The sequence below is a fragment of the Motacilla alba genome, chromosome 1, assembly GCF_015832195.1.
Source record: "Motacilla alba alba isolate MOTALB_02 chromosome 1, Motacilla_alba_V1.0_pri, whole genome shotgun sequence".
NCBI classification, from domain to species: Eukaryota; Metazoa; Chordata; class Aves; order Passeriformes; family Motacillidae; genus Motacilla; species Motacilla alba.
The window spans coordinates 58,799,207-58,822,940 of record NC_052016.1 but is presented as its reverse complement, the minus strand read 5'-3'; the positions used below and the strand labels follow the sequence as shown (position 1 = coordinate 58,822,940).

Sequence of the window (23,734 nt, the reverse complement as noted above, 5' to 3'; positions counted from 1 at the left end):
CACTGGGAAGCATTTCTTTTTGAGAGCTTTATCAAGCATTGAAACAGGCTGCCAAGGGAAGTGGTTGAGTTAGCATCCATGGAGATACTTAAAAGATGTGTAGACATGGTACTGAGGGACATGGTTTAGTGGTAGACTTGGCAGTGCTGGATTAACAGCTGGATTTGATGATCCTAAAGGTCTTCTCTGGTCTAAACAAATCAATGACTCTATAGCTAGGAAGCATTCCTTTACCAAGAAATACTGAGTGGTTGCTTGGATGACAGGTGCTCACCAAAGCCACTCTATTGTGAAGCTCCACTTCTCAGCTGAACATGCTGAAGTTTTGATCAGCCCTGAGTTGGTCAGGCAGTCGGAGTAGATGGTGTTGTTGGAACCTTCCAAAAGAACTATTCTGGTTTTTTTTCTATTGTGTTCCATCCTATTCTATTCCAAATTTGTTAAGCTTAAAAAGGATAAACAATTGAAAGTGTTTCTATAGAATTTATTTTTAGCAAGGGGAACGGCTCTGATTTGGCTGTCTGTACCTTTGTTGTTTGCTTTTTGCAAGTAGGTCAAATTTTGTGAATGTTACAACAAGCCTATTTCTAACCTTACATTAGTACTTAGATCAGTATTACTTTCATACAAGGAAACAATATTGTACTAAGCACTTGCTATCAAGAATTGTTTTTAAATCACATAAAGCTAAAACCAGCCAATGATTTTTAAAAAATGTAATTTTATATTAGACATTGCATTTACAAATACAGTAGTAGAAAGAAAGAGGAACAATGACTCTTAGATGGTTTTAGACAAAACCCAACGTTCTCCCATGAAATGCAAACAATATGTAGAGATTTAACTTTTCTGCCACCCAGCAAGCATAAAAATGCTGCTGGTTTCTTGGAATTATGTACCTGTGACAGAAGCAAAATAGAGAAATTGCCATCTAGCACACATATGAGCAGATAATTTTTCCATGATGTCTACAAGAAACATCTCAGTACTAGAGAAGCTCCTGAATGACTTGTGCATAGTTGGAATTCATGCTTTTGTTGTCATGTTATTACTGCTAAGTGTATGTACATGTACTTTTATTTTTTAAACTGCTTTCAGTTAAACTTTAAACTACTTTTAGGTATTTTTCTTTCATTAGCAGTAAACAGGAGAAATAAGAAAGAGTAGATTCTTTGCTCTGATCAAAGACAATGCATACATATTACAAAAAGGTAAAGGTGTATCATTTTCTGAAGAGTTTTGTCTCAGAACAAAGTTGAAAGAAGTAGGGATAAAGGGAAACAGAAAGCATACTTGGTAGTGTACCTTCAGACAAAGAGCTGAGAGAGGTGAATGGAAAAGAGTGTGTTGCTAATTAGAAAGATTTTTACTCCTTTTGTTTTTTTTTTTTATTCTTGCTGCACTTTGAGAAGTCTGCACATTCTAATTGCACAAAAGGATTCATATTTCTGCTTCAGACTTAAATTAATGTTCATATCAATAAAATACACAAGGATAATTACATGGGCCAAAAAAGGAAAGTTCCATAGACAAAGACTATGTTAAAAAAATATTCAAATCTCAAAGCTGGGTATTAAAACTGGTAAAATTGTCATATGAAGAGATATCCTTGAGTTAACTTTTATTCTGTTGTGTATGCATCTGTAGTATGGTGTAGTCTTTAATGCAGGTATTCAACAGTATAACTGATTTGGATTCATCATTTTTAGGGTTAATGAGGGCAATGTCTTGGGCCATTTTTCCATTGTTAGAGAAATAAATGTATAAACAAGGCTAAGACATGTATACAGTCTTTCTGGTTTAAGCACTTAAATGCCATCCTCAACAACTGTTTCCCTTTTTGACACAGAATTTCAGGTGGTCAATGAATTAAGTCAAACTTTGGCTTGCACTAACTATTTAGAAATTGGATTAAGTCCATCAGTTCCTTTTTCTGAGCAGATGGTAGTTTGGGGTGATAAACTTTCACAAATTCATCCCAATAGCTTCCGAAGTTGCTTACAGAAATCAAAATCCCTGTGGAGGGATTGGTCATTTGTTTTTTTTCTGTGTCTTGTTTTTGCAACTGTAAGTCTGGAACAACAATATTTTACCAAAACTGGTGCTTTGAAGATAAACTCAGAAATGTTACATTATTTTTGTGGAAATTCTGCTTGAAGGCCCTTGCTTTCCATTTCAGTCTCACCTTGTTGTGGTGACCCCTGACTCTGTGAGAAGCAGGCAAAAGACCCTGAATGTCCCCTCTCCACCAGCCACTGTGGCTCCCTCATTGTCTCACCTGCTACTGGGGATAAAGGACTCTTAATGACAGTTCCAATGCTCTTGGGTGACTTTCACTCTTTTGCAGGTGCCTTTTGTCTTCTGTTGGCCCTAAAGACAGCTTCCTTGGCAAGCCTGAAAGTTCTATACAGAACCTACCATAACAGCACTTCTAGGCTTTGCAGATATATGGCCATGGGAATAACATCATGGGAACAAGATGAAAAAGACCATCCCACAGGCTCTAGAACACACTGCTGTGGAAGCACAGGGCTAAGTGGGGAATCTGTGAGTGGAAACCAGGCTGCAGGGTTGCAGGAAAAGACCCTTAATGAAACCAGAGGCTACCAAAGTGATCAGGGCCACAAAGGTTCAAATCTGTGCTCTGGTTAGCTGAGGGCACAGTAAAATACATCCATCTGTGAGAAACACACACTCCCTATTGTTTTTTGAGCTATGCAATCTACAGTGAGCAAAAGGACTACTGCATTTACACCATTTTTTGGCATATTTCAAAGGCATTTATGCCTTTACATAGGTGGTGCTCACCTTTTTTCCATCCTTGTTTTTTCACTTAATTTTTTTTTTGTAACACAGCATATGTTTAATGTACTTATATTTTCCTGATAGCCTCCCTGGCTCCTGAGAACAGATGCATCCTATTTTTATATAAAAACACAGAATAATGTTTTCTTCCAAGAGTACAAGTCAGCTAGGAAGATCTGTGTAAGGGCTGACTTCTCCGTTATTATGTTTTCTTCAGTTTGTTATTTACATCTGACAGTGTTTCAAAACAGTACCACCAGACAAAAATCTTGCTGCAGGAGGATTGCTTTCTGGCTTTTTGCAAATCCATTTGAGATATTGTCTGCTTCAAAAGGCTTTCAGTCTAAATAGAGAAGAGAAGCATGGAACAAGGCAAAGAAGAGAAGCAGAGAAAAGATAGTGTGACCTCCTGGGCAGGCAGAAGTCTGATGTCTGATTTCAAGTGTAATAGATAATCCAACCTCTATGTAATTTTTCTGATGTCTTCTTAAAGCCTGTAAACCACTTTGATGTGTTTTTGTTGCCATCAAATAATATTTGGGAAAGTACATAATAAAAGAGGTATTTAATTTTGGTGAGACTATCAGCCTGTTGCTGGTGTCCAAAAATTATGAATGTCCGATGGATTTTCAGTAGCTGGTGGCTTCTGTCTAGCTGCCATTTAACACCATTGGTGGCAGCTTCAGTGTGGATGAAGAGGTAATAGATTCAAAGAAAGCAGCAACACTTACATCTTCATCATCATTATTTTTTATTCAAATCAAGAGCAGCATGTGATGACTGGAATTACTGTACCCTTGGTCCATTAAATTAAGGAAAGATGCTGCGTTTGGGTGAACTCTGGTTTACCTTCTGAAATTCCAACTCTAATTTTCAGGACTTGCTCCCAACAAAAGTAGCTACTTTTTTTTTTTTTTTTTTTTTCAGTTTGAGCACCTTCTTCAAAATTGTTTCCTTCTCACTTTTTCTCCCTTCCTGTTTCCCTCAAGTTATCACTCAGAATATGTCAGATGCTTGAAATCTTGTTTGCAATATCAATTAAGATGTTAAAGTTTGGTTTTAAAAAGAGTTATTTAGGAGTTTGGGTTGTACATTGTGACAGGTGACTATTTCAAGAATACCTGGGTTGATATGTACCTATTCCAAATGACAAAGGGAATGTAGAGAGGAATGGATAGAGTAGGTCATGTTACCAAAGACTATGTTCTTTCTTAAATTGTACCTGGGTAAATAAATTGTGAAACTGAATGTTAAATTAAAGCCTGATCAAAACTGTAGATGTTCCCTAAAGAAAAAAGTGGATATGGAAATAGGATCTTACGTATGTCTTCCTAGGTCAGATGCTTGTGCTTTTCTCTGAAAAAAAAAGAAAGAAGTAGAGGTGTTCCTCTGCAATAGGATATGTTTTTGTTTAGTCTGATAGTTCAGCCTTAGGCTGTTACCCAGAAACAGCCCTCCTGCAACCACCTGACTCCAGAAGGTCTTTTTTATCTCAAAGGAAAAAAACCTGACATATCATATTGTCTTTATTCACACTGTTACAGGTACTCAGCTGACTGATTGTATAATAAATGTGCTGAAGCAAAATTTTCCTAAAGCCAAGAGCACACACCCATGGGAGTGATGGAGTCATCCTGCAGACTTAGGGATTTCCAGATGATTTTTGCTTTGATCTTGGCTTCTTTTTAATTTTTTATTTATAGTGTTTGTCTTTGATACTAATCAGTGAAAAATTAATTTTCATAATTTTATACCCCGTAAAAAAACAAGAATTGGTGAGAGAAGTAGATTTGGTTATGTTGACAAGTTTAACCCTCTTAAAGGATGAAAAGTTAAATGCTAAATGAAGAAACGTGCTCAGAAATTGTACTCTGTTCAAACAGACTGATTTGAGAATCCTGGTCTTTCTAGTTAGACAAAACAGTCAGATGACAGATTTTCATTAAGTCTTATGTACACATAGATGTTCTCCTGATTAGGTACTACAATAAATTAGCAGACAGTTTCATAGATATCAGCTGAAGTGAGGAGGAAAAAAAAAAAAACCAAAGAGGCACTTAGCTTCTGAGACTAGAGGAAAAAACAAATACTGGTGGATTCCAGGGAACTGCATTTTCCTGGCAGTCTCCTTTCTTCTGAGATATAAGATATGCCTTCAGTATCTGTGTGTCTGCAGCACTTCTCTGCTTGCTAGTGCAGACATTGGTGGCTTTGGGTTGAGGTGGAAGAGCCTGTGTGGGGCTTACAGTCCCCACTGAGCTCTGCACAGCTTGGGTTAGACTGTGTGGCTACCATGGGTACCAGTGACTAACAAGGACTTGTATATTGGTGCCTGCTGGGATGGGGAATGTAAACCTGACCTGTAGGTGATCCTTTCTGCTGACATTTCTGATCTGTTGATCAGGTGAAAGTTCTGTGTGGGTCTGTCAGGCCTTGTCTTCAGTGGCAAAGGGATGTTCTACTTTTATCTGCTTAACTTCTTGACATAAACTCTACAAAAGATTGAAAATAAAAAGGACAGTTTAGCACCAGTTGAAATGAGTGCAGTATTGGTATCTGGGCTTTTTTTTCTCAACCATCTGCATGCTAAGGTAGAACCTCTAAAGCCTTGTCTTCACTGAGGAGTCATACTGAGGGCACTTGTCTAATGTGGTGCTCTGTACACACTCTGTCTTTTGGTGTTAAGACGAAAATGACAAGATGTACAAAAGTAAAATACAAAAGCAGAATAAAAAAAAAAAAGGCAAGGTATGGTTTATTTCCTAACTATCTTGTAACTACATAATCTTACCGAGACAAAAATTTTGTTTTGGAAAGGACAACATTCTTTTGTCCTTTGGAAAGGACAAAATTTTGTTTTGAAAACTACAGAAGTAATTGACGCAAGGTCAAATGGTAATCTCACATTATCTCCTAACAGTTGCTGAATATGATCTACACATGTTGTGACTTGTGTAAATCATTTTTTAGCTAAACTTTCCTATTCATAAGTTGTGGCTACAAAAAAAGCATGCACTGTTCTTTTCCCTTAGTGTCCTCTTTCTTCTTCACACACCTTAGTGTCCTCTTTCCCTTCACACTTTCTTCTTCTTCTTTTTGTGTTTGGCAAACCACTTCTTTATACACACCAAGTTATCTTTGTGTTTTATAGAGTACAATATGCTTGCACATCCACAGGCAACTCTCTAGGAGACTGATTTTAGTACACTGCAGTGGTACTGGTGGCTTTTCAAACTGGCACTTGATGCTTTAATTCATTTTTTCTTGCTTTTTGTTTCCATTACTTAATGAAAATATGCTCTATCAAAATTTACTTTTTGGAATGCCATCAAAGTACTTTAGCTTGCAACATTTCCACTAGTTTATTATCATAACAATATTCATAAATATTATAATATTTATTTTATATTAGCATATGAAAACCTATCTTGCATTTATCTCATTAGATGCTGATGTCCAGCTTTAGTGTTCTATTTTATGGGTTTTTCCATCCTCATGTGTGTGCCAGGTGCTGGAAAAGCAAGTTCAAAGACAGGTCCTTGCCCTGTTGCACATCCTCAGCAAGAGAGGACAGTGTGGAAAGGAGTTCACAGCCAAGCAATTGCATACATCTGCTCTGAGTAGCCACAATAATTTTGGTATTGTTGCAGCTTTTTAATACATATTTCACTGGTGAAAATTTGAACTGATAAATCTTTTTCTTAAGGTGATGGGAGGGCGCTGTGTGTTAAGCTGAAGTCTGTGACCCTTGCCATTTTATGAATAAAAGTGACAAGAAGCCTCTTGCCTCACTCAATAAAATGATCAATCACAACTGTGATTTACCAATTTCGTATGTCTTTATCTACATCAAGGTTCCCTCTAGGAACATGTGTTGTATCAGCCAGTGAGAAATGCAGTGCACAGTGCAGATACTGTGCAGTTTCCAACAAAAATGCATTCCACCTAGAAATGGATTTTAGGGTAGTTTAGTGATCAGGATTGCAGTATTATTATTAAATCATATAGCTTTTATTCACATATTTGTTGACATATTTTCTGGTAATGAGCAGCTTATGTAAGAATGGTGTAATGATTGTGAATGGAGTTCAGGAAGAGAGTCAGAATCACTGCAGTCTCTTCCTGCTAGACAGCACCTAATATCACCTCTATTTGCAAATTCAGTCTAATGACTCAGAAGCACAGGAAGCCATAAACAAAAAGGTATAAAAAGAGGGCCCCTGGAATGTACTGGGAAATATCAGAAATTACCATTTCTGTCCTGTTGTGATGTCTGTCTTAAGGATTATATTAATAGTATCAGTTGTAAGAATAATGTAATAACAATAATACCAATAGATATCTCCAGGCATGGAGAGCATCCAGAAGAATTTGTCTTGGGTAGCTTTGGAAGTTTACACTGCAGTGAATGCTCCTAGTAGATTGTTCATCAGGTCAGGTTTAGATGATAGCTTCAGGATGATACAACTTCTGTTGTGACAGCAACTTGGTTAAAATAAAGTCTAGAAAACTACTTCAGATGTAGAAGCCAATACAACAGGTTCATAAAGATTGGTAAAAGGAATCTCATCTCCAGAGCTAATTGCCATCTCTGGAGTTTCCTAATCAGCTCTCTATAGGGAGTTCTTGTAAGCTCTCAAAAATCCTGGTACATGTTTTATGTATGGGCACCTTTATATGTTGGATATGGGTAAGGAGGTGAGAAAACTTCACTTAAATCTGCTGAGGACCTCAATTCATTAATCGTGCTCTCGATTTCACATATTACATGGCCAAAATAAGAACAACTATCATATTTTCCTTTTAAAAGCACGGTTGAAGAGATCATTCAAACTTAGCTTAAACACTCTGGATACTCTGATAGTGACAAGTAAGAAATTTTTAGGATTTATGGTAATACTATGTTTTCTCATCCTAAATAGATACTCATCAACATAATATACATCAATACAGAAATATGTTGATAGTTAAGTACACTATTGCAACTATTTTTCTGGTTCCACTTGGTAGCCTCAAGTTTTTTGTGTTCAGGACAGAGTGATTGCTATAGTAATTCTAAAAAACGCTATTGTTGAAAGTTATGGGGAAGGAGTCAATCTATTAAGAACAGGAAGCAGTGCCTAGTGCTACAAGGTGTATTGAAATGTATCTGTTATCTTAAATTTGGTTATGCCAGTAAGACCTAAGAGTATCTGCTTGGTTTAAAGAGAAGGCAGAGCACTAGTCCTGTTACTCAGCAGTCTTGAGGAATAGCACTGTGTGAGTAGAAGGAGATTAATGTTAGTTTCTAAATTATACCATGGATGTTTAGAAGATACATTTTACAACTTTACAAGTTTGAGATTCCAGAAAGCTCATTTTTAATGTCCTCATCTTGCTGTTTTCCTAAATTATTTCAATGATATCGGTAATGAGTTTGATTTTAATCACTCTTGGACAGATCTGTGTCTGTTTTGCTGAATACTGTATGAACGTACGTATACATGTGCATTCCCCTACGCTTACTACAATATTTGAATGAGTGCTGATATGTGCAAATCATTATCCTCTGTATAATGATATTTTGAAGCCTGGATGAGTGGAATGTTTCTCTATAAAAACAGCCTATTTATATCCAATTAGAGCATCTTGTTGTTTCTATAGTTATGTAAATATATTGCACCTGTACTCTAAACAGTGCCTTGCACAAAGTGATGTTGAGATTGGATCACTCGTAGCACCCAAGCACTATTAAGTGATCATCCTTTATCATGCAGTATAATGTGTTTTATTGATGTGTGTGGTGTGGTAGGTATACATATTTCTTCATTGTAATGTGTGGGCCCAGTATTAGCCAGTAAGAACAATGTATTATTCAAAAAGTAAGAAGAATCTTTTAAAAATGCCTACTGTATTATCCAAAGGAATTAGCATTTGCTAGATTGCCAGTCAGCCAAGGTTTTACAAGAGTTATTGTCATTTTGATTTTCGGATGAGTCACTTGCTACATTGCCCCCAAAGGCACCTCATTATGATTCAGTGCACAGCATATAAAATTGCTTAGGCTTTCGGGGCTCCATGGAAAGCGAGTGGGGGTTGCGGTGGCTCAGCGTTGTGAAGCAGCAGCATTATGCTTAATTGACACCTTTGATGTAGCCCTAAGACAGCACCTGCACCTCCCACTGCTGCTCTGAAGACGTCAGCCTTACGCAGAAAAGGCTTCTGCTTATGAATTCTGCATCGCATTCAGCTCACTCTGTGAGCAGCCCCAGCTATCCTTAACTAATCCCATTGCTTCTCAGTTTGGCTACAGCTTGGCTTGGTACAGAGCAGGAATTTTGCTGCTTGCTCTTATCAGGTTAAACAGTCAGATTTTGTCCATGTTAGAACTCATAGAAGGTAAGTCAAATGCCTTGTTGATATCCTTAGTGTGTAGATATTCTCCTAAGATTCAGAATCCGGGAATCTGATTGTTCTTTTTATCCTAGCACTTACAAATGTAGACTCTGATAGAACAGTTGCTTGTTTAAGAATATTTACATGTATATGTGATACACGCCTTGTAGTGTTTCTGTCAGTGCTTCAGTGTGAATATTATTGATAGCCTCTCGTGTGATTACTTTGTAGTAGAATTCTGTCCTCTGCTGGCATTGTTTTGTTAATTTACTGGATAATGTCATGTGCATGTGAAGATGCTTCTATAGAGATAGGCACTGACATATGTGAAGAAACTTGCTTATTTGAGAGAGTGATGCTTTCCTCTAAGTCAGACTGGAGGAGTTATATCCAATTCATTTGCCACCAGAAAGCCCTTCTGGGTTAAGTCTGAGGTGGTGTTTGGGTCAGATAGTGTTGCAAAAATCTCTTCAAATGATTGAGTCCTCACTCAAAAAGTGAAAAGCAGGCAGCTTATTTGTTCTTGCAAGCAATAATGTGTTTTATTTTTAGTGGGCAGCACTTCAAGCCATAGTTAAATGGAATGAAAAGGTTTATATATTTTGTCTTTTAAGGTTAAAAAAGCACCTTGTTCCCCATTACTTTCAGTAAGGGAAGTATTTTACTTTCAGTAAAGTACAGGAACAATATAGTTTAAGAAAACATGTTCTCTGCCATTGACTAAAGTCTTTTCAGGTTTTTTCATTATTTGCTTTCACTCTGTATAAAAAATTGTCTTCATGAGCCAAAAATCTAAGGAAATAATTATTTTTTTAATTACCATATTTAATGTTTAAGACATTAAGCAAAAGCAAATTAATCTGTTCAACAAAGACTGAAGAAAAATGTTGATTTAATTTTTTTTCCTTTAATAATGCCTTGTATTAATTTTTATTTCAATTTCTTATCCTTTTAGTGAATGGAACCCCTGGTAGCCAACTTTCTACTCCCCGCTCTGGGAAGTCTCCAAGCCCATCTCCCACCAGCCCAGGAAGCCTACGGAAACAGAGGGTAAGGAAATAAGGAAACTGATTTCTGAGCATGGCTGGGGAGAATCCAGCATAGCCATTATCCAATAGTCTTCTCCCTTCTGATCCCTTGTGTGCATGTAGAGCTATAGGGTGGAAGAGCCTGGCTACAATCCTTGTGTTTGTAAAACACCCTGAAGTGGAATACAACTGTACTGTGTCTGTCAAAATGCTAAGTATACTGAGAACTGGTTTATCCTTGGGGGAAAAAACCAGGGGTTTCTCTCCCTTTTCACAAAACTTTTTGTTTGTTTGTTTGTTTCACTTTCTTTTTCCGAATATTTCACAACTAAAAGAAAATGTCAAAGAAATCTCTTGTTCCTAACTCACTGTGGGCATTGTCACTTGCACAACCTACAGACTGCTTTGATTTTGAAGCAAGGTGAAAGAATGCTCTCTGGAATTTAGCTGTGATATCACAGCCTTGTGCAGTGAAGATACTATCAGCACCAAGGCATGTGAGACTTGTCCATCACTTTCCTGCATGAGAGTTGATAGTAGCTGTAGGTTCCTCCTAGTTATCCTGTATGGAGTAATCTACAATATTCCTAAGCATCCAGAACTAAGCTAATGCCCATGATACTGCTGTAACCCTCTGATAAAATATTACTCACTCAACGCAAAAGCTCCACATGCTGATAGAATTAATTTTATCTGTTTAAAAGAAATAAGATGGATGTCTATGTATTTTCTGCTATTTTCTAAACTGTGGTCAGTTCTCAATGAAAGCATCCCTGAGGCAGTAATCTGTATCTCAGACTTGTTTATAAACAGAGTTTGAACACATGCTTTTTCTGCCTTTTCAGTTTTTAAACAAAGATACAATTTATGTCTCTCAAAATAAGGGGATTATGTACAAAATTGGCAGTGCTTGACTTTAGAAGCTGGTGCAGACCTGATTCCCCAGATACCCAGATCAGGAATAGCTGTAGCATGACACGACTCCCTTCTAGCCTGCAGACCCTTCTTCATATCTGATGTATGCCAGGGAGCTGAGGAATGGTGCATGTCCAAGTCTTACCTCCATCTATACAGCTTTGGGTTTCTGCCATGACTTGTTTACAGGCACGGGGGCTGACCGTGATCTTGCAGTGTAGGGACAGCCAGGGAGCAGCAGCTTGGAGCCTCAGGGTAGTGTCATGGTTTTCATCATCCGGTACACAGAGAGTAAAGATGTGAGTTCCAGTGGGTAAGCTGGTGCTAAAATCTTCTTGAATGCAATGTCTTCCCCACCTGTTTGTTCTTGCTCTCAAGGCTTATTAATGAATCATTAATAAGTCACTGGAGAGGGAACAAAGAGTCTTCCAGATGAATTATACATTGGTGATGTGAGGGCGTCTGTTTAGATGGATGATACCAGTTTACATTGGATTTGCATTTGCTGTAAGGCTGTCTCTTTTCATTGGTAACTTTCCTAAACTTACTTTCTCACCACTGAAGCTTCACTCCCCACAGTGAAGAAATGTTTTTCTGCTAATGTTTGTGGATGGGTGAGTGGGAGCCATGTGATCAGCACCATTAGACTCAAGAGGTTTCTAGGCACAAGATTTCTGACTTTCAGATGTGAAGAGGAGAGCAGATGGGCTTCTTTTTATGTGTAAGTGTAATAGGATCATGGAGTGGCAGTGTTATGGATGCAAAGTGCTATGTAGCAGTAACAAAATCAGACTGCTGACTGTAGAGAAAATAAATATTGAAGTGTACTACAGGAGAGATAAGACTAAGATTGTTAGGGAGTTGAATTCTCTTCTCTAATATTCGTATTCAGTCCTCTTGACCTCAGTAGGGGACCTTTCATGCTTGTCTGGCTTTATTTTAGACAGATTTATTTTTTTTACCTGATGAAACATGGAATATATTCATGTAAAAATAGATTGCAATCATGTAAAATGCATTGCAATAACATTATTCAGGTTACAAAATCAACTCAGAAGTTCAGGGATGGAAACTTTACACTCAGTCTGAGAATTTACTTCATCTGCTTTCATGTTTAGCTTGTGAAGTGAATGAGATAGATGTTCAGTGTAAAAACCTATGATTGTGTCATTAAAGGTTGTAATATGAATTCCAATGAGTAAATAAGGCATTAAGCAGTGCTTGAAAATCATAACTTCCTTGTTAGCAATATAAATGGTGTTCTGTTTAGTTTTAGTACAGATTTTTGTGTCTTATTATTTAAATTTGACTTAGGTTATTTTATGTACCATATTGTCATTAACCAAATTTAAACCAAATGCATTTTGTTTTGTCTTCAATGGCTTCAGCTACAGTGCTGACAAGCCTGTTGCAGGGTGAGGTTTATTCCCTAGGAGGTTGCTGAAGTGCTGGTATCTTGTGGTAGACATACAAGGGCGAAGAGATGGATTTAGGTTCCCATATTGTCCCCTGTGTTCAGAGATGAAGTGTTCCTGCCCTGAAGGAAGAGTGTTGGCTGCTGTAGCCATGATCTGGAGTTGAAGGTGGTGGCTGGTTTTCTGACTGTTCTGTTTTTCTCTCTACCTGCAGTTTGAGGGAGCTACTGCTTTAGAACTGAAATAAGATGCTGGGTCCTGGGGATGCCAGTTCAGCTCTGTAATTTGCAGTGTTTTGTGCCTCTCTCTGTGCACTTAGAGTTACAGGAGTTCTTCTTCTCTCATGCCATCAGGTACATGGGGTGCCAGTGGTAGGTACTGGGTCTGGAAGGTGATAGAAACATTTCCTCTAGCCTAGCCTGGTTCACCTTGCCCTAACTAATCAATCAGTTCTTCAGCATCCCCATCCAGTGCTATGAGGGAGTTGTAGGCTTGGGACATCACAATGCCCAGGGGTCGAGGCAGGCTGCCAGTGTTTTTCCTGGGAAGTACAGCTGAGAGGAGGTCAGGCTTTTGAATCCAGAGGCACCAAAGCAAGGTACGTCCACAAAGGCAGGGATTTCTTCCTGGGAATAGTAAAGACCTGTGGAGTGCATCAGGCAGCTTAATATAGGGATTAATCATTTTACTTACTGACATTTCATCACTCATCTTTTTAAAAAATGAATTCTGGCCTTTGAAGGGAGGCTTTTGATTGATGTAAATAAGGGCAAAAATGTGGCCTTACATACTGTTACCTACTTACTGTCCTGTGGTACATAGTCAAGAAAACAGTACTCTTGTAACCCTAGAGGTAAAATTTTGTACCCTCAAAAGCCAGAATACAAAAAAGATAAAATGTATCCTTTCTCATTTGCATATGTATATTGGCTGAGTTGTTTCCAGAAATTCAGAAGTCAGTGAAAGTTATATTTTTATAATCTTCTGCGAAACTCAGTCTATATTTGAAGAAAGTAAGATTTGAAAGATTTATTTCATGGGTGTAATTCACGAAGTTGAAAGTGAGCTAGGAACAATTTATCAGCTATCTTAGCTAACTGTCAACCAATTTTCAGCTTCTGAATATTTTAACTAGCAGGCTGTGAGCTATAGTTACTCTTTCATGCAGTTTAATTATTTCTTTATTCTTAAATAGGAAAGTAAAATTCTAGTTTTTAAATTGCTATGAACATCATTAATTTTTGAAGTTTTTTTTTTTTTCCCAGAGGATTAATACACTTGAAATTCGGGTTTGAAATAGCAGACTGAAGTAGAGTTACTGAGTTACCCACAAATACAGTTACTACTGCAAAAAGGTGACCCAGAAAAGGTGACATGGCATTTAGAAAAAAAAACTTAAGTATTTTTTCTATGTTCTTAGAGATTGCAACCTACAGAATAAAAAGGAGTTAGTTTTAAGGTACCTCTTGACTGATTAGACAGGCTCAATTCTATGTATATAAGGATTTTTTGAGTTGTATGTAGCCAAGAAGTCTGATTCAGCAATTTTTTTCTTCTTATAAATCTATGCAAAATAATAAATAGACTCTCCTCATAATTTCAAGACACACAGCTCTCTGGCTAATTATAGCTTTTCCTTCAGAAAGGAAAACTTTTTAAGACCTTCAAGTATTTAAAGACAGGTAAAACAGCAGAGAAAATGACACTGAAATCTGGTGAATGATTTTGCTTTAAAGCAATCATAGAATTATGAAAAGAAATGCAAAAATATTCTCTAAATATTAAAATTCAGAAATTTTAAAATCTGGTGAATGATTTTGCTTTAAAGCAATCATAGAATTATGAAAAGAAATGCAAAAATATTCTCTAAATATTAAAATTCAGAAATACCTTATTTGTTAATTCCAAATGCTTTTTTTTTAATATTCAGAAGCAAGAGCAGTCACCTGGGAGATATTATTCAAAATTTTGGGGTGTTACCCTCTCTAGCAAATCAAAATACTCTTTTTTTCTGTAGTATGTATTAGAAATTCCCAAACTGTATATTCTCAAAAGAAATTTTAATAATTAACTAACTAGTTAGTATTCAGAATAAGAGTTTGCAGCATAATAGAAATGTATCTAAGATCTGATTTTCACTCTGCCAGTCTAATGTCTTCTACTGTGTGTATACATGCCCATTGGCAGAATACATACAGAATAAGCATTCTAGGGAATCAACCCCACTTTAAGGTACTGAAATCCATTTTATTTCATGCCTACAAGTAAAATATGAACCTGCATTGTTTATTGAGATCACAATTTGAAATTTGCGAAGCATTCATTTTAGCTGGTCCTTTTTTGTAGTATAGCTTTCAGATTTGTTCATTTCTTGTCTGGGCTATCTTACTGTAATTTAAAAAAGCAAAATAAATCCATTCATGGTCAACCCAAAAGCTGGCTCCATCAGCTTTCCCATTCTCATGTTTTTCTTGCACTTTGTCTTACAGGGATTTCTTTTTTTGCAATTTGTTCATATGTTCTATATGGAAAGAATCCCCCAAAACACCTTAAAGATATCAGAGAATGTCTATGAGATATGCTGGGCACCTGCCCAATCAGAACCCCTCTGAACCATCAGTTATGCTTAAATCTACTTAAAAAGACAGTGCCCTGTCTTCTACCACTTCTCTTTTTTGAGCTTTCATTCCGTGTGATTGTGTGTCTCGACGAGGGTTGTTGTGATGTGTAGGTGGGAGAGGGCCATGTGTCATCCCATAACACCTCTGGCACTTGAGGATTGTCTGATCTGTCAGAGGATTGGAGTGTGTTGAAAGAATGAAGTGTACAGATCCACTCAGACTCTCCCTCTGCTGTCATGAGCTGGTTGCTTGGCTACCAACAGAAAGAGACGGTGAAGGGGGGACAAAGTGTAAAACATGCTGTCTTTTTATACATACACACGGGCACAGAGGAGCTGTGGAAAAGGAACACCATTGTCAGTACGACATAGGCAACAGCAGTATTCAGTGTCAGCAGCCCAGGGGTCAAATGTTGCTGGATCCATCCTATATCACCAGTGGGTGGCAAGTTTTTATTACCTTATATAAGGTAAGAACTTACTCTGCTGCTCTGCCACTGCAAAATGGTCAAAAGGGAAATACATTCTCTTTGAGATTAAATTAATGTTTCCAGGTTTGCAAACCATTAAGAGATTCTCCAGAACAGACAAATACTGTTTGAATAGTGTTTAATAGGAAAGACACAAAGAAAAAAAAATTGCTTCTGAGAATATGTTGTACATTGAAACTTCAGCTTTATTTACTAACTATCTATCTTTTTGATTAAAAAATAATAATATGACATTAGGACAACGATATGAGCATATAGAACATGTGTATTTTGTGTTAAACAATGTCTTCTGGTCCACTGTAACAAAAAGAATATAAGACAGTTGCAGTGCAACAAATCGAACAGAATAAACAAATCTATACTGCACTTCATCTTACAGGACCTGTATCGCCCACTCTCTTCGGATGATATGGATTCAGTAGGAGACTCAGTGTAAAAGAGAAAATGGAACAATGTTTATGGTTTGTGATTTGATGAAGGTTTAACATTTTTAAAGAAAATAGCTGCTAATTTACAGTAATAGTGAATCGCACAAAAGAGTTTTGCATATTTAATATTAACAACATGGGGCCAAATTATTTCTAGTGTGTGGGGGTATTTTTTGGCTTTATCACTGCATTTTAATGCAAGAATTTGTAATGAATGAGCCATTGAATATGTCCATCAAATCCAGAACAGCATTGTGCATACTTAAAGGCACAAAGATTGGATAAGGTGAATATAACGCACAAATCTATAGTGGGCACATTTATGAATAGCACTATTTTTATCATCGAAGGTACTGATTATATGTTCTGTTTTTACAATATCTATCTTTATTCATTTTGATATGAACGGTTAATGGGTACTTTGCTTTTACCAACGAATAGGTAAAATGCAGAGAAGAAAAAACCTGCCATATTAAACTGCTTGCACCACGCTGTCTGATCCCAACACGCACATTTGGAACACCCTAAGTTTAATCTTTTTATACAAATGAAAGTGAAGAAATCCTGTGTGGTCACAGGACAAAAGTAATTCTTTCAAAGCAGTGTTCAAATTCTCTTCACTGCGTTGCCATATGATGACTGTAAACAGAAGGGTGCTCACAGGCATTATGAATGTTTTACCTGGCAAGAGCTGTTAATGCTGATCATCCATGTGTTGCAAGTAAATGGGGACAGATTTCTGACCGAGGAAATATGAGGGCCTGCTGTCTAGCAGCGTCATCTGACATACATATGATGACATCTTTTGGAAAACTGTATTTTGCCTGAGAAAGTAGTTGGTTATATTCACTTATGTTAAGAATGGGAACATCATTTTTTATTTCCTATAAGAAGACATTTTGTGCATTTTAAAAAGAAAGCCAACAGAAATGGTGATACTGTAAATCATCCTCCTATTGACCTATTTTTTCTGTTTTCACAGTATCTAGAGGTACTCTTTTTATACAGCATGAATATGCAAAACTCCTTTAGTGTTAAAGTAGGTCATGCGTTAGAACCAGTTGCTTAACAAATATCTACTAATTTTCATTTGTTTTCTGCTGCTTTATTGTGAGAATCTTAGTCTACTTAATTCACATAATAGCAATATTTCCCGTTGTGCTTTGTATTAAAGTTCATAGTGTAGTGATCACACACTTTTACAGTCTTATACATTTCCTTTAATTTTCTCACATACTGATAATTTAAGAATTAGAAATCAGCGTGTTTCTGATTCTCAGCAAAAATCTATAGAGGTTATATTTTTGAGCTATTTAGTGATGATTTAATATATTTTGAAATCAGGAAAATTTACTTAATTGAAGAAAAGGTTTAGCTGCCACATGCCAACTTCTAAATGTAGTGAAATAATACCTTTCGACTGATTTGTCCATAATAAAACTCAGCAAATGGAAATTGTTGGCATGTGATGTTATGGCTTTACTGTATCAACCTTATTTTCTTTACAGAGGATACTTGCAAAAAGAAAAAAAAGGCAGCAGAATACAAAACTTACCTTCTCTGTTTCCAATATGTGGTTCTAGTATCACCTGGATGGAAAGTCATTGGTCTGGCAGGTTTGCTGAAGCAGTCAGGTCATTCCCTTTTGAAATGCATGTTTTGCCATTCCTGACTCAGACTTCAATCTAAAACTGTTCCCAGCCATAAGAACAGTCCATCCCTCACCCCATACCATAATGCATAGGCTGCCCTGTTCTACTGAAAAAGTTCACAGCTGTGAAGTTACTTGCATTTTCAGTTGTTATGAGGGAATGTCTTTGCAAAATGTATTACTTGATCCTAAGAAATGCATATTATATAAAGGTGCATTGGGATCAGTTTCCAAAAATTCAGGCAACTAGACCAGATTGAGTGAAATACTTACAGACATTTTAAAAATTGGTTTTTCCTGTAAAGAAAATAAATTCCAGGAATTCTATTTTCCCTCCCTTCTCCCATATAGGCTACTGCTGCTTTAGGCAGTTTATTAAGACTGTTCTGCATAGGGAGCACAGATTGCCAGCAAATCTGAATCCCACAGCTTTGCTTAGCTGTGGAAAAGAAAAATGGACCTTATATCAGTAATTGTTATCATAGTGAGTTCTCCATCAAGACTGTTTTAAAAAAGATTATGCTAGTCCATAACATTTAATCATTTCAACATATGACTTGTATTAAGGGGCTATTCAGGGGCAAGACGTATCATTAATATTTCATTTTAGGAATGAAAGTCCCTTAGAGATTGAAAAGGTACACTGTTTATAGACTTTGAGATCCTTTTTTGTGTGGAATGTAATTCCCATTATACATGAGCAGAAATGAAATGTTTCTTTTGAGCAAGACCAGAAGGTTTCAGTTCATGGGTAGAACTGAAATTGTGTTCCTTGATGCTGTAATTCTGCTTGCAACAGCACTGGCTTTAGTTTGTTCCTAGATTTCATCAACTGCATTAAATAATAGAATAGCTTGAGCAACTTTATAGTATTTGAACCTCTGAAAGTTCTCTGTATGCTGCATTATTTGTGCCTACTCTAAGGTAATTATGATGTAGCTAAAGAGTCTTGTATAGATTGTGAAAGCTTTGCTTCCCTTTGAGCTTTATGAATACTTGTGATTATTTCCCTAATGCTTTCTGCAACTTTGTTTTGTTTTGTTTTTTAAATCTCTTTTCTTCTTTTGTGCAACAAGCAGTTCACATGTGAAGCACAGAATGCGTATGTTTGTATTTACACGCACATGCACACGTACATAGATTAATGGCTTTGGAACCCATGCGCTGTTATGTCACATTTGTGACTTTAAACAAGTAAATGGGGAAAATGTTTTAACAGGAGGATGCTCGTCTGGTGGGATTCACAACAGCTCTGTTAAAGTTGGTGGAGCTGCACCAACCATTACTTGCTGAGCAGCTACCCCAAGTAATTCTGTACAGTTTTAAGAGATCACATCTATGAACAAGGGCTAATTTCAAACTGAAAACCAGAAGTTTGTGGCAAGCCCACCGCTGACTCCAAGGTGGGAAGGATGGAACCTTACGCACAAATACATACACACAGACAAAACATTAATCCTAAACTGAAATTTGAAATTTGAATAATGGAAATGGTATTCTTTTGACATGTTCTGAAGTATAATGGTGCTGTTCTGAAGTACAGTAAGTCATGCAAAATTAAAAGTTCTTTTGTTGAAATAATAAAATCTTTAGCATTCATTTTGCAATGTAAAAATTGCTTCCTATTTTGTAAAATAATTCAGAGACAGCACATTATATTTAGTTATTTTTTCTCTTCAGTTCATTTTCACAGGGCATATTTGGCTGAAAGATAAAAATTCAGGGCTGTTAATATTGTGGCTATATATGTATATTACAAGAAAGGATATACAAAGTTCCTACAAAGCACCCTAGAAGAACACCTGGATTGAGATTGTATGGAATAAAAATTGAGATAAATAATTGTGTTTTCTTCTGCAGTTTCATAATTCACACTGCTGTGTGAACTTTATATAGTGCATACGTTACAAAAGCTGCACTCTGCATGTAAAATGAATTAACAATAATGTAGAAAAGAACCTCTGATCAATCCAAGTTTACTGTTTCTGTCAAAAATGTAGAGAAATTAACAGACAGAAAATCTTTATGGTGCTAAATTACCTCATCACTTGATGAATGCATAGATTAATGTTGTCTGTGGTTTTTTTATATACAGTTAACGACGTGCAACCAAATACAAGATCAGTTTTTATTTAATCTTCACTTTCAGCTCTATCTGCTAGTGACAAGAGCTTGTAACTATGAGTGATGAAAAGTAACTTCATGAAGCACAGCAACACCTTTATGTGCAGAGCAAAGCAAGCAAGTGGTTGTCCCCCTCTTTGGAAGTGGGTGTGCTTCCCGCAGGAAAGCCCTTCCATCCAGAAACCAGGGTCTGCTGAGCAGAGCAGGGGCTACTCTGAGCTGTGCTTGCTGCCATGACAATTTTGGCCAGCTCAGCTGGCCTGTCTCCAGCTGGCAGCTGCCCCCAGGCAGGCAGTGGGTCTGTAGGTGACACCTGAGCTGTGTCCGCGCAGGGCTGAGCGCGCACACACCATGCACACGCGCTCCTGCGCGGTTTTGTGTCCCTGATTGCGCATGGTGGTTATCCTCCAGTTCGCTTCAATTAACCCTCAGCAGTGAAGTGTGAAGAAAGCTGTACTATATTCAGCGTGTCCTTGTTGTCTGGTGTTATATGGGTAATTAGGTTGTGGTTTGCCCTGCAATACAGTGTTTTGGAATTTGGGCTCTAGTAAAAGAGGAGCTTACAATGTTTGTGTTAAGGCCTCTTCGTTTTCTTAGTTGCACTATGATATTGTAAATATTGGCACATTTACAACATAAGTTTAAGATTTTACAAAGTTATGCATACAATTATTTTTTTTAATGAAAAGTGCTTGGATATTTGCTTTTAAAAATATACCATTTTTGTATTCATGTGATGCAGGAAACCAAAAAGAGAGCTGTTGATTTATCAACAAAACATGTAAAACTTGCAAAATAAATACCGATGAATGTTTTATTTCTTATAATCAGCTGACAAAAATCACCTTCATTTTTGTGCCATTGTTTCATCATACTGTATTGTACTTGTGTTTCATATTTGACCATGTCATCCTGGTTGCAATTTGTTATTTTGCTAGATTTAACATTAATGTAGATTATTGTAAGTGATGTAATAAATATATATTAAAAATATACACTGTTCAGAGAATTTATTTTGGAAACATGATTAACAGGCTTTAACAAAATTCTAGCCGTTGGTGTTGCTTGCTCATTTTGGATCAACATTGTCCATCTAACCTTAGTGTAAGCATATGGGATTCGTGCATCCTAATGGGTTCCTTTAAACAGTAGATGCATTAAGTGTCTTTTTTTTAGTAATAAACTCAGGGCTTTAATGTGTAGATACAAAAAATACTTCAAGGAGGAATTCGGTTTGTAGTGGGTGTTGTGAAGACTGTAAATATAACTGCCTGGAATTGCTTGTGGGTAACTTTGTGTGCACATGATGGGCTAGATTTGAAGCATGAACTGGGGAATTAGTAGAATATCCAAAGCAAGGTACTAGCTCCCTACCAACACCCTGAACCCCAGCAAGCACTTCCCCTAAGACAAGTATTAGGAAAATGTGCTTGTGAAAAACTAATAGTACTGAAACATACCTGGTGTGTTTTAAAATAAGTACCTAATTTTCTGATACATTTTTCCACTCTTTAAAAATGCATATCCACATATCCATGGCCTAGTTTTATTTCTTGTTTGGCAGGAGTGGGGGAAGAGAGATGTTACAAATTCTGACATGTCATCTGCCAGCCTGATGCTTCAGCTGATGTTCCTGGAGGAAACTGTGGGCTTGATAAAAGTTCTAGTTTTGAAATGCCCTTGGTTGCTGGTAAATAGTTCTGCCTAAAAAAGGTGTACACACATGGGAAGGAAAACAATATGATAGAAATGGGGAAGACTAGAAACAAAATAACTGAGGGTTCTGTCTCTACCAAGAAGCAGTTAAAAATACCAGGAGAGCTTTTAAAATACAACTACATAATTTAAAGTCAAGTGGTTATTTTGCTGTGCCCTTAATTAGGTGAAAGAAATAAGAACCTCCTTTAGGTTGGTAGCTTTTCAATTTTTATTCAGTAGTTGAGTAGAAAATTTTACCTGTGTATAACTTTAGAGGAGGTAAAAGGAAACCTTCACATTGCATCACTGTACATGTAACTTTTTATGTTAACCTCATAAAGGATACAGAAATGACAGTAATAACTTCCGATACCACAAATCTGATATTTCACTTTTTATATCATCAATCTTTTCTGAATGATGTCAAAGGCTGAGTGAGCCTAGAGTGAATTATGGCTCAACTTTGGAAGCAGCTGTTAGGAGCTAGTGGAGGTTAGATTTAAATTTATTGTTAAATACCATGTAGGAAACTATATTTGTCTTTCTGAATTGTCTTGTTACACAAATCAAATGGGTGTATAAGCATCCAATGCTGCAGCTTAGTTAGGGGACCTTAATAAAACAAAGTGCTTCAAGCTTGCAAATTTAACTTCAGTCTGTCAGCTCCATTTCCTTGCAAACTCTCCCATTTGTCCCTCTATCCCTCAAAGAAGAAAACCAGCACAAGACCCTGATAATACACCAGATAATTGCTTGTGTCATTTGAACTTATCTCTTCTCCAAGCTGTGTAAATCCTGAATTGCATAAATGAACAGCAACAAAAAAATCACTTCCCTGTGCAGGGCCTCTCTCAAGTCAAGTGTCTAAAGAAACAGGGCAGGGTGTAGAATTGTGAATAAGTTTGTAAGCAGGTTTGCATACATTTTTTACTGTTCCTTTCCAGATGAAATAGTTTATAAATAAATTTGAATCTGATGTGCAGGTTTAGTGCAGTATCCAAACTGGGAAAGAAAACAATTGCATCATTTCTCTTTCTATAATTGAACTTCATTAGTTTCCATTCTTTCAGCATGAAGATTGTGGATTTCATGTTTCTTCATGAAGTAATTTTTTGCCAACTCTGTACTGTTTACATGAAAGCTTTTTTTCCCTGTCTCAGCTGGCTGGGCATAAAAATGTAAGGTTAAACAAAAGAAAATCAAAAACATTTTTCACTGGATATAGTTGGGAGAGGGACCTTCAGTGTAACCCTTTGCTTCTCTCCAAGCTGAATAATAAAACAAATCAGTTTATCTTCCTAAAAGTTACATCAAAATGTATTATTTTATTGTTTTAAATCAGCTGTCCTCTGCTTTTGTTCTCTGGTAATGTACCATTTTGCTGTTCATTGACTCACTTATTTCTTGCTTAATACTGTTACATATTATGGGGATTTTTTTATCTCCTTCAAAGTCGTTAAAAGCTAATACCTGTACTGGATGATTGTCTTTATTTTAGCATTATTCATGATCATCTTTATGCAAAGGAGCTGAGCCTGTCAGGAAGCCATGACAGCTGCCTTGCAAAGGTTGTTTTATAACCAGACTGAACACTAGTATGGGCTCCAAAAGAGGTGGGCTCCAAAAGAGGTGAGCGTGGGGGCTAAATGCTTAGTTTTGGTTTCAAAGCTATTTTTCCTTACTGAGTTGAACTTCATCTTACACGTTTTACTGACATGCTTATCTTTTTGTATTTTTTTTAAAGATTCTGTAGAGTTCTTTGGAATAGGGGCATCTTAGGAGGCATAATTTCAGGACATTAATAATTCCCTTCTCCTGAACTTCCTTTCTGAATTTACACTTTGTTTACTAATTTTAATTCTCACTTCATTAAGACAGTTTCTAAAAGAGTAGAGCTCTTCATGGGATCCAAACTTAGCATTACACCTGTGTGCTTTTCTGTTACTCACATTTCATCCAGATGCTTCCTTCGTAGTGGAAAAATACAAAGAAATCTATTGTTGAGAGACACTGTAGACTCCACATGGGCTAAGAAAGGTTTTGAGAGGTGTAGAAAATAGAATGCAGTGTTTGGGGTTTGAGATTCAGGAATCTGAATTGCACTAACAAACTTCCTAGTCATACTTGTTTAAGTCTCTTTTCATAACTGCTGACACTAGTAGTCCACAAGAATAATTCCTGATT

The 23,734-nt window shown here is 36.8% G+C and overlaps 1 protein-coding gene across 4 annotated transcripts in view; it reads left to right on the top strand.

Annotated features, from left to right (window-relative positions):
- DCLK1 (doublecortin like kinase 1) overlaps positions 1-23,734 on the top strand; it is a 235,180-nt gene that overhangs the window by 160,871 nt on the left and 50,575 nt on the right. For 2 of the 4 annotated variants that reach the window (XM_038152547.1, XM_038152557.1), the window contains exon 6: positions 10,136-10,230. In XM_038152547.1, coding sequence (XP_038008475.1) covers positions 10,136-10,230 — 95 coding nt within the window. Of the gene's footprint in view, positions 1-8,436; positions 9,184-10,135; positions 10,231-16,028; positions 20,846-23,734 lie in introns of those variants that run through there. The other 2 variants (XM_038152578.1, XM_038152568.1) reach the window with 2 other exon arrangements.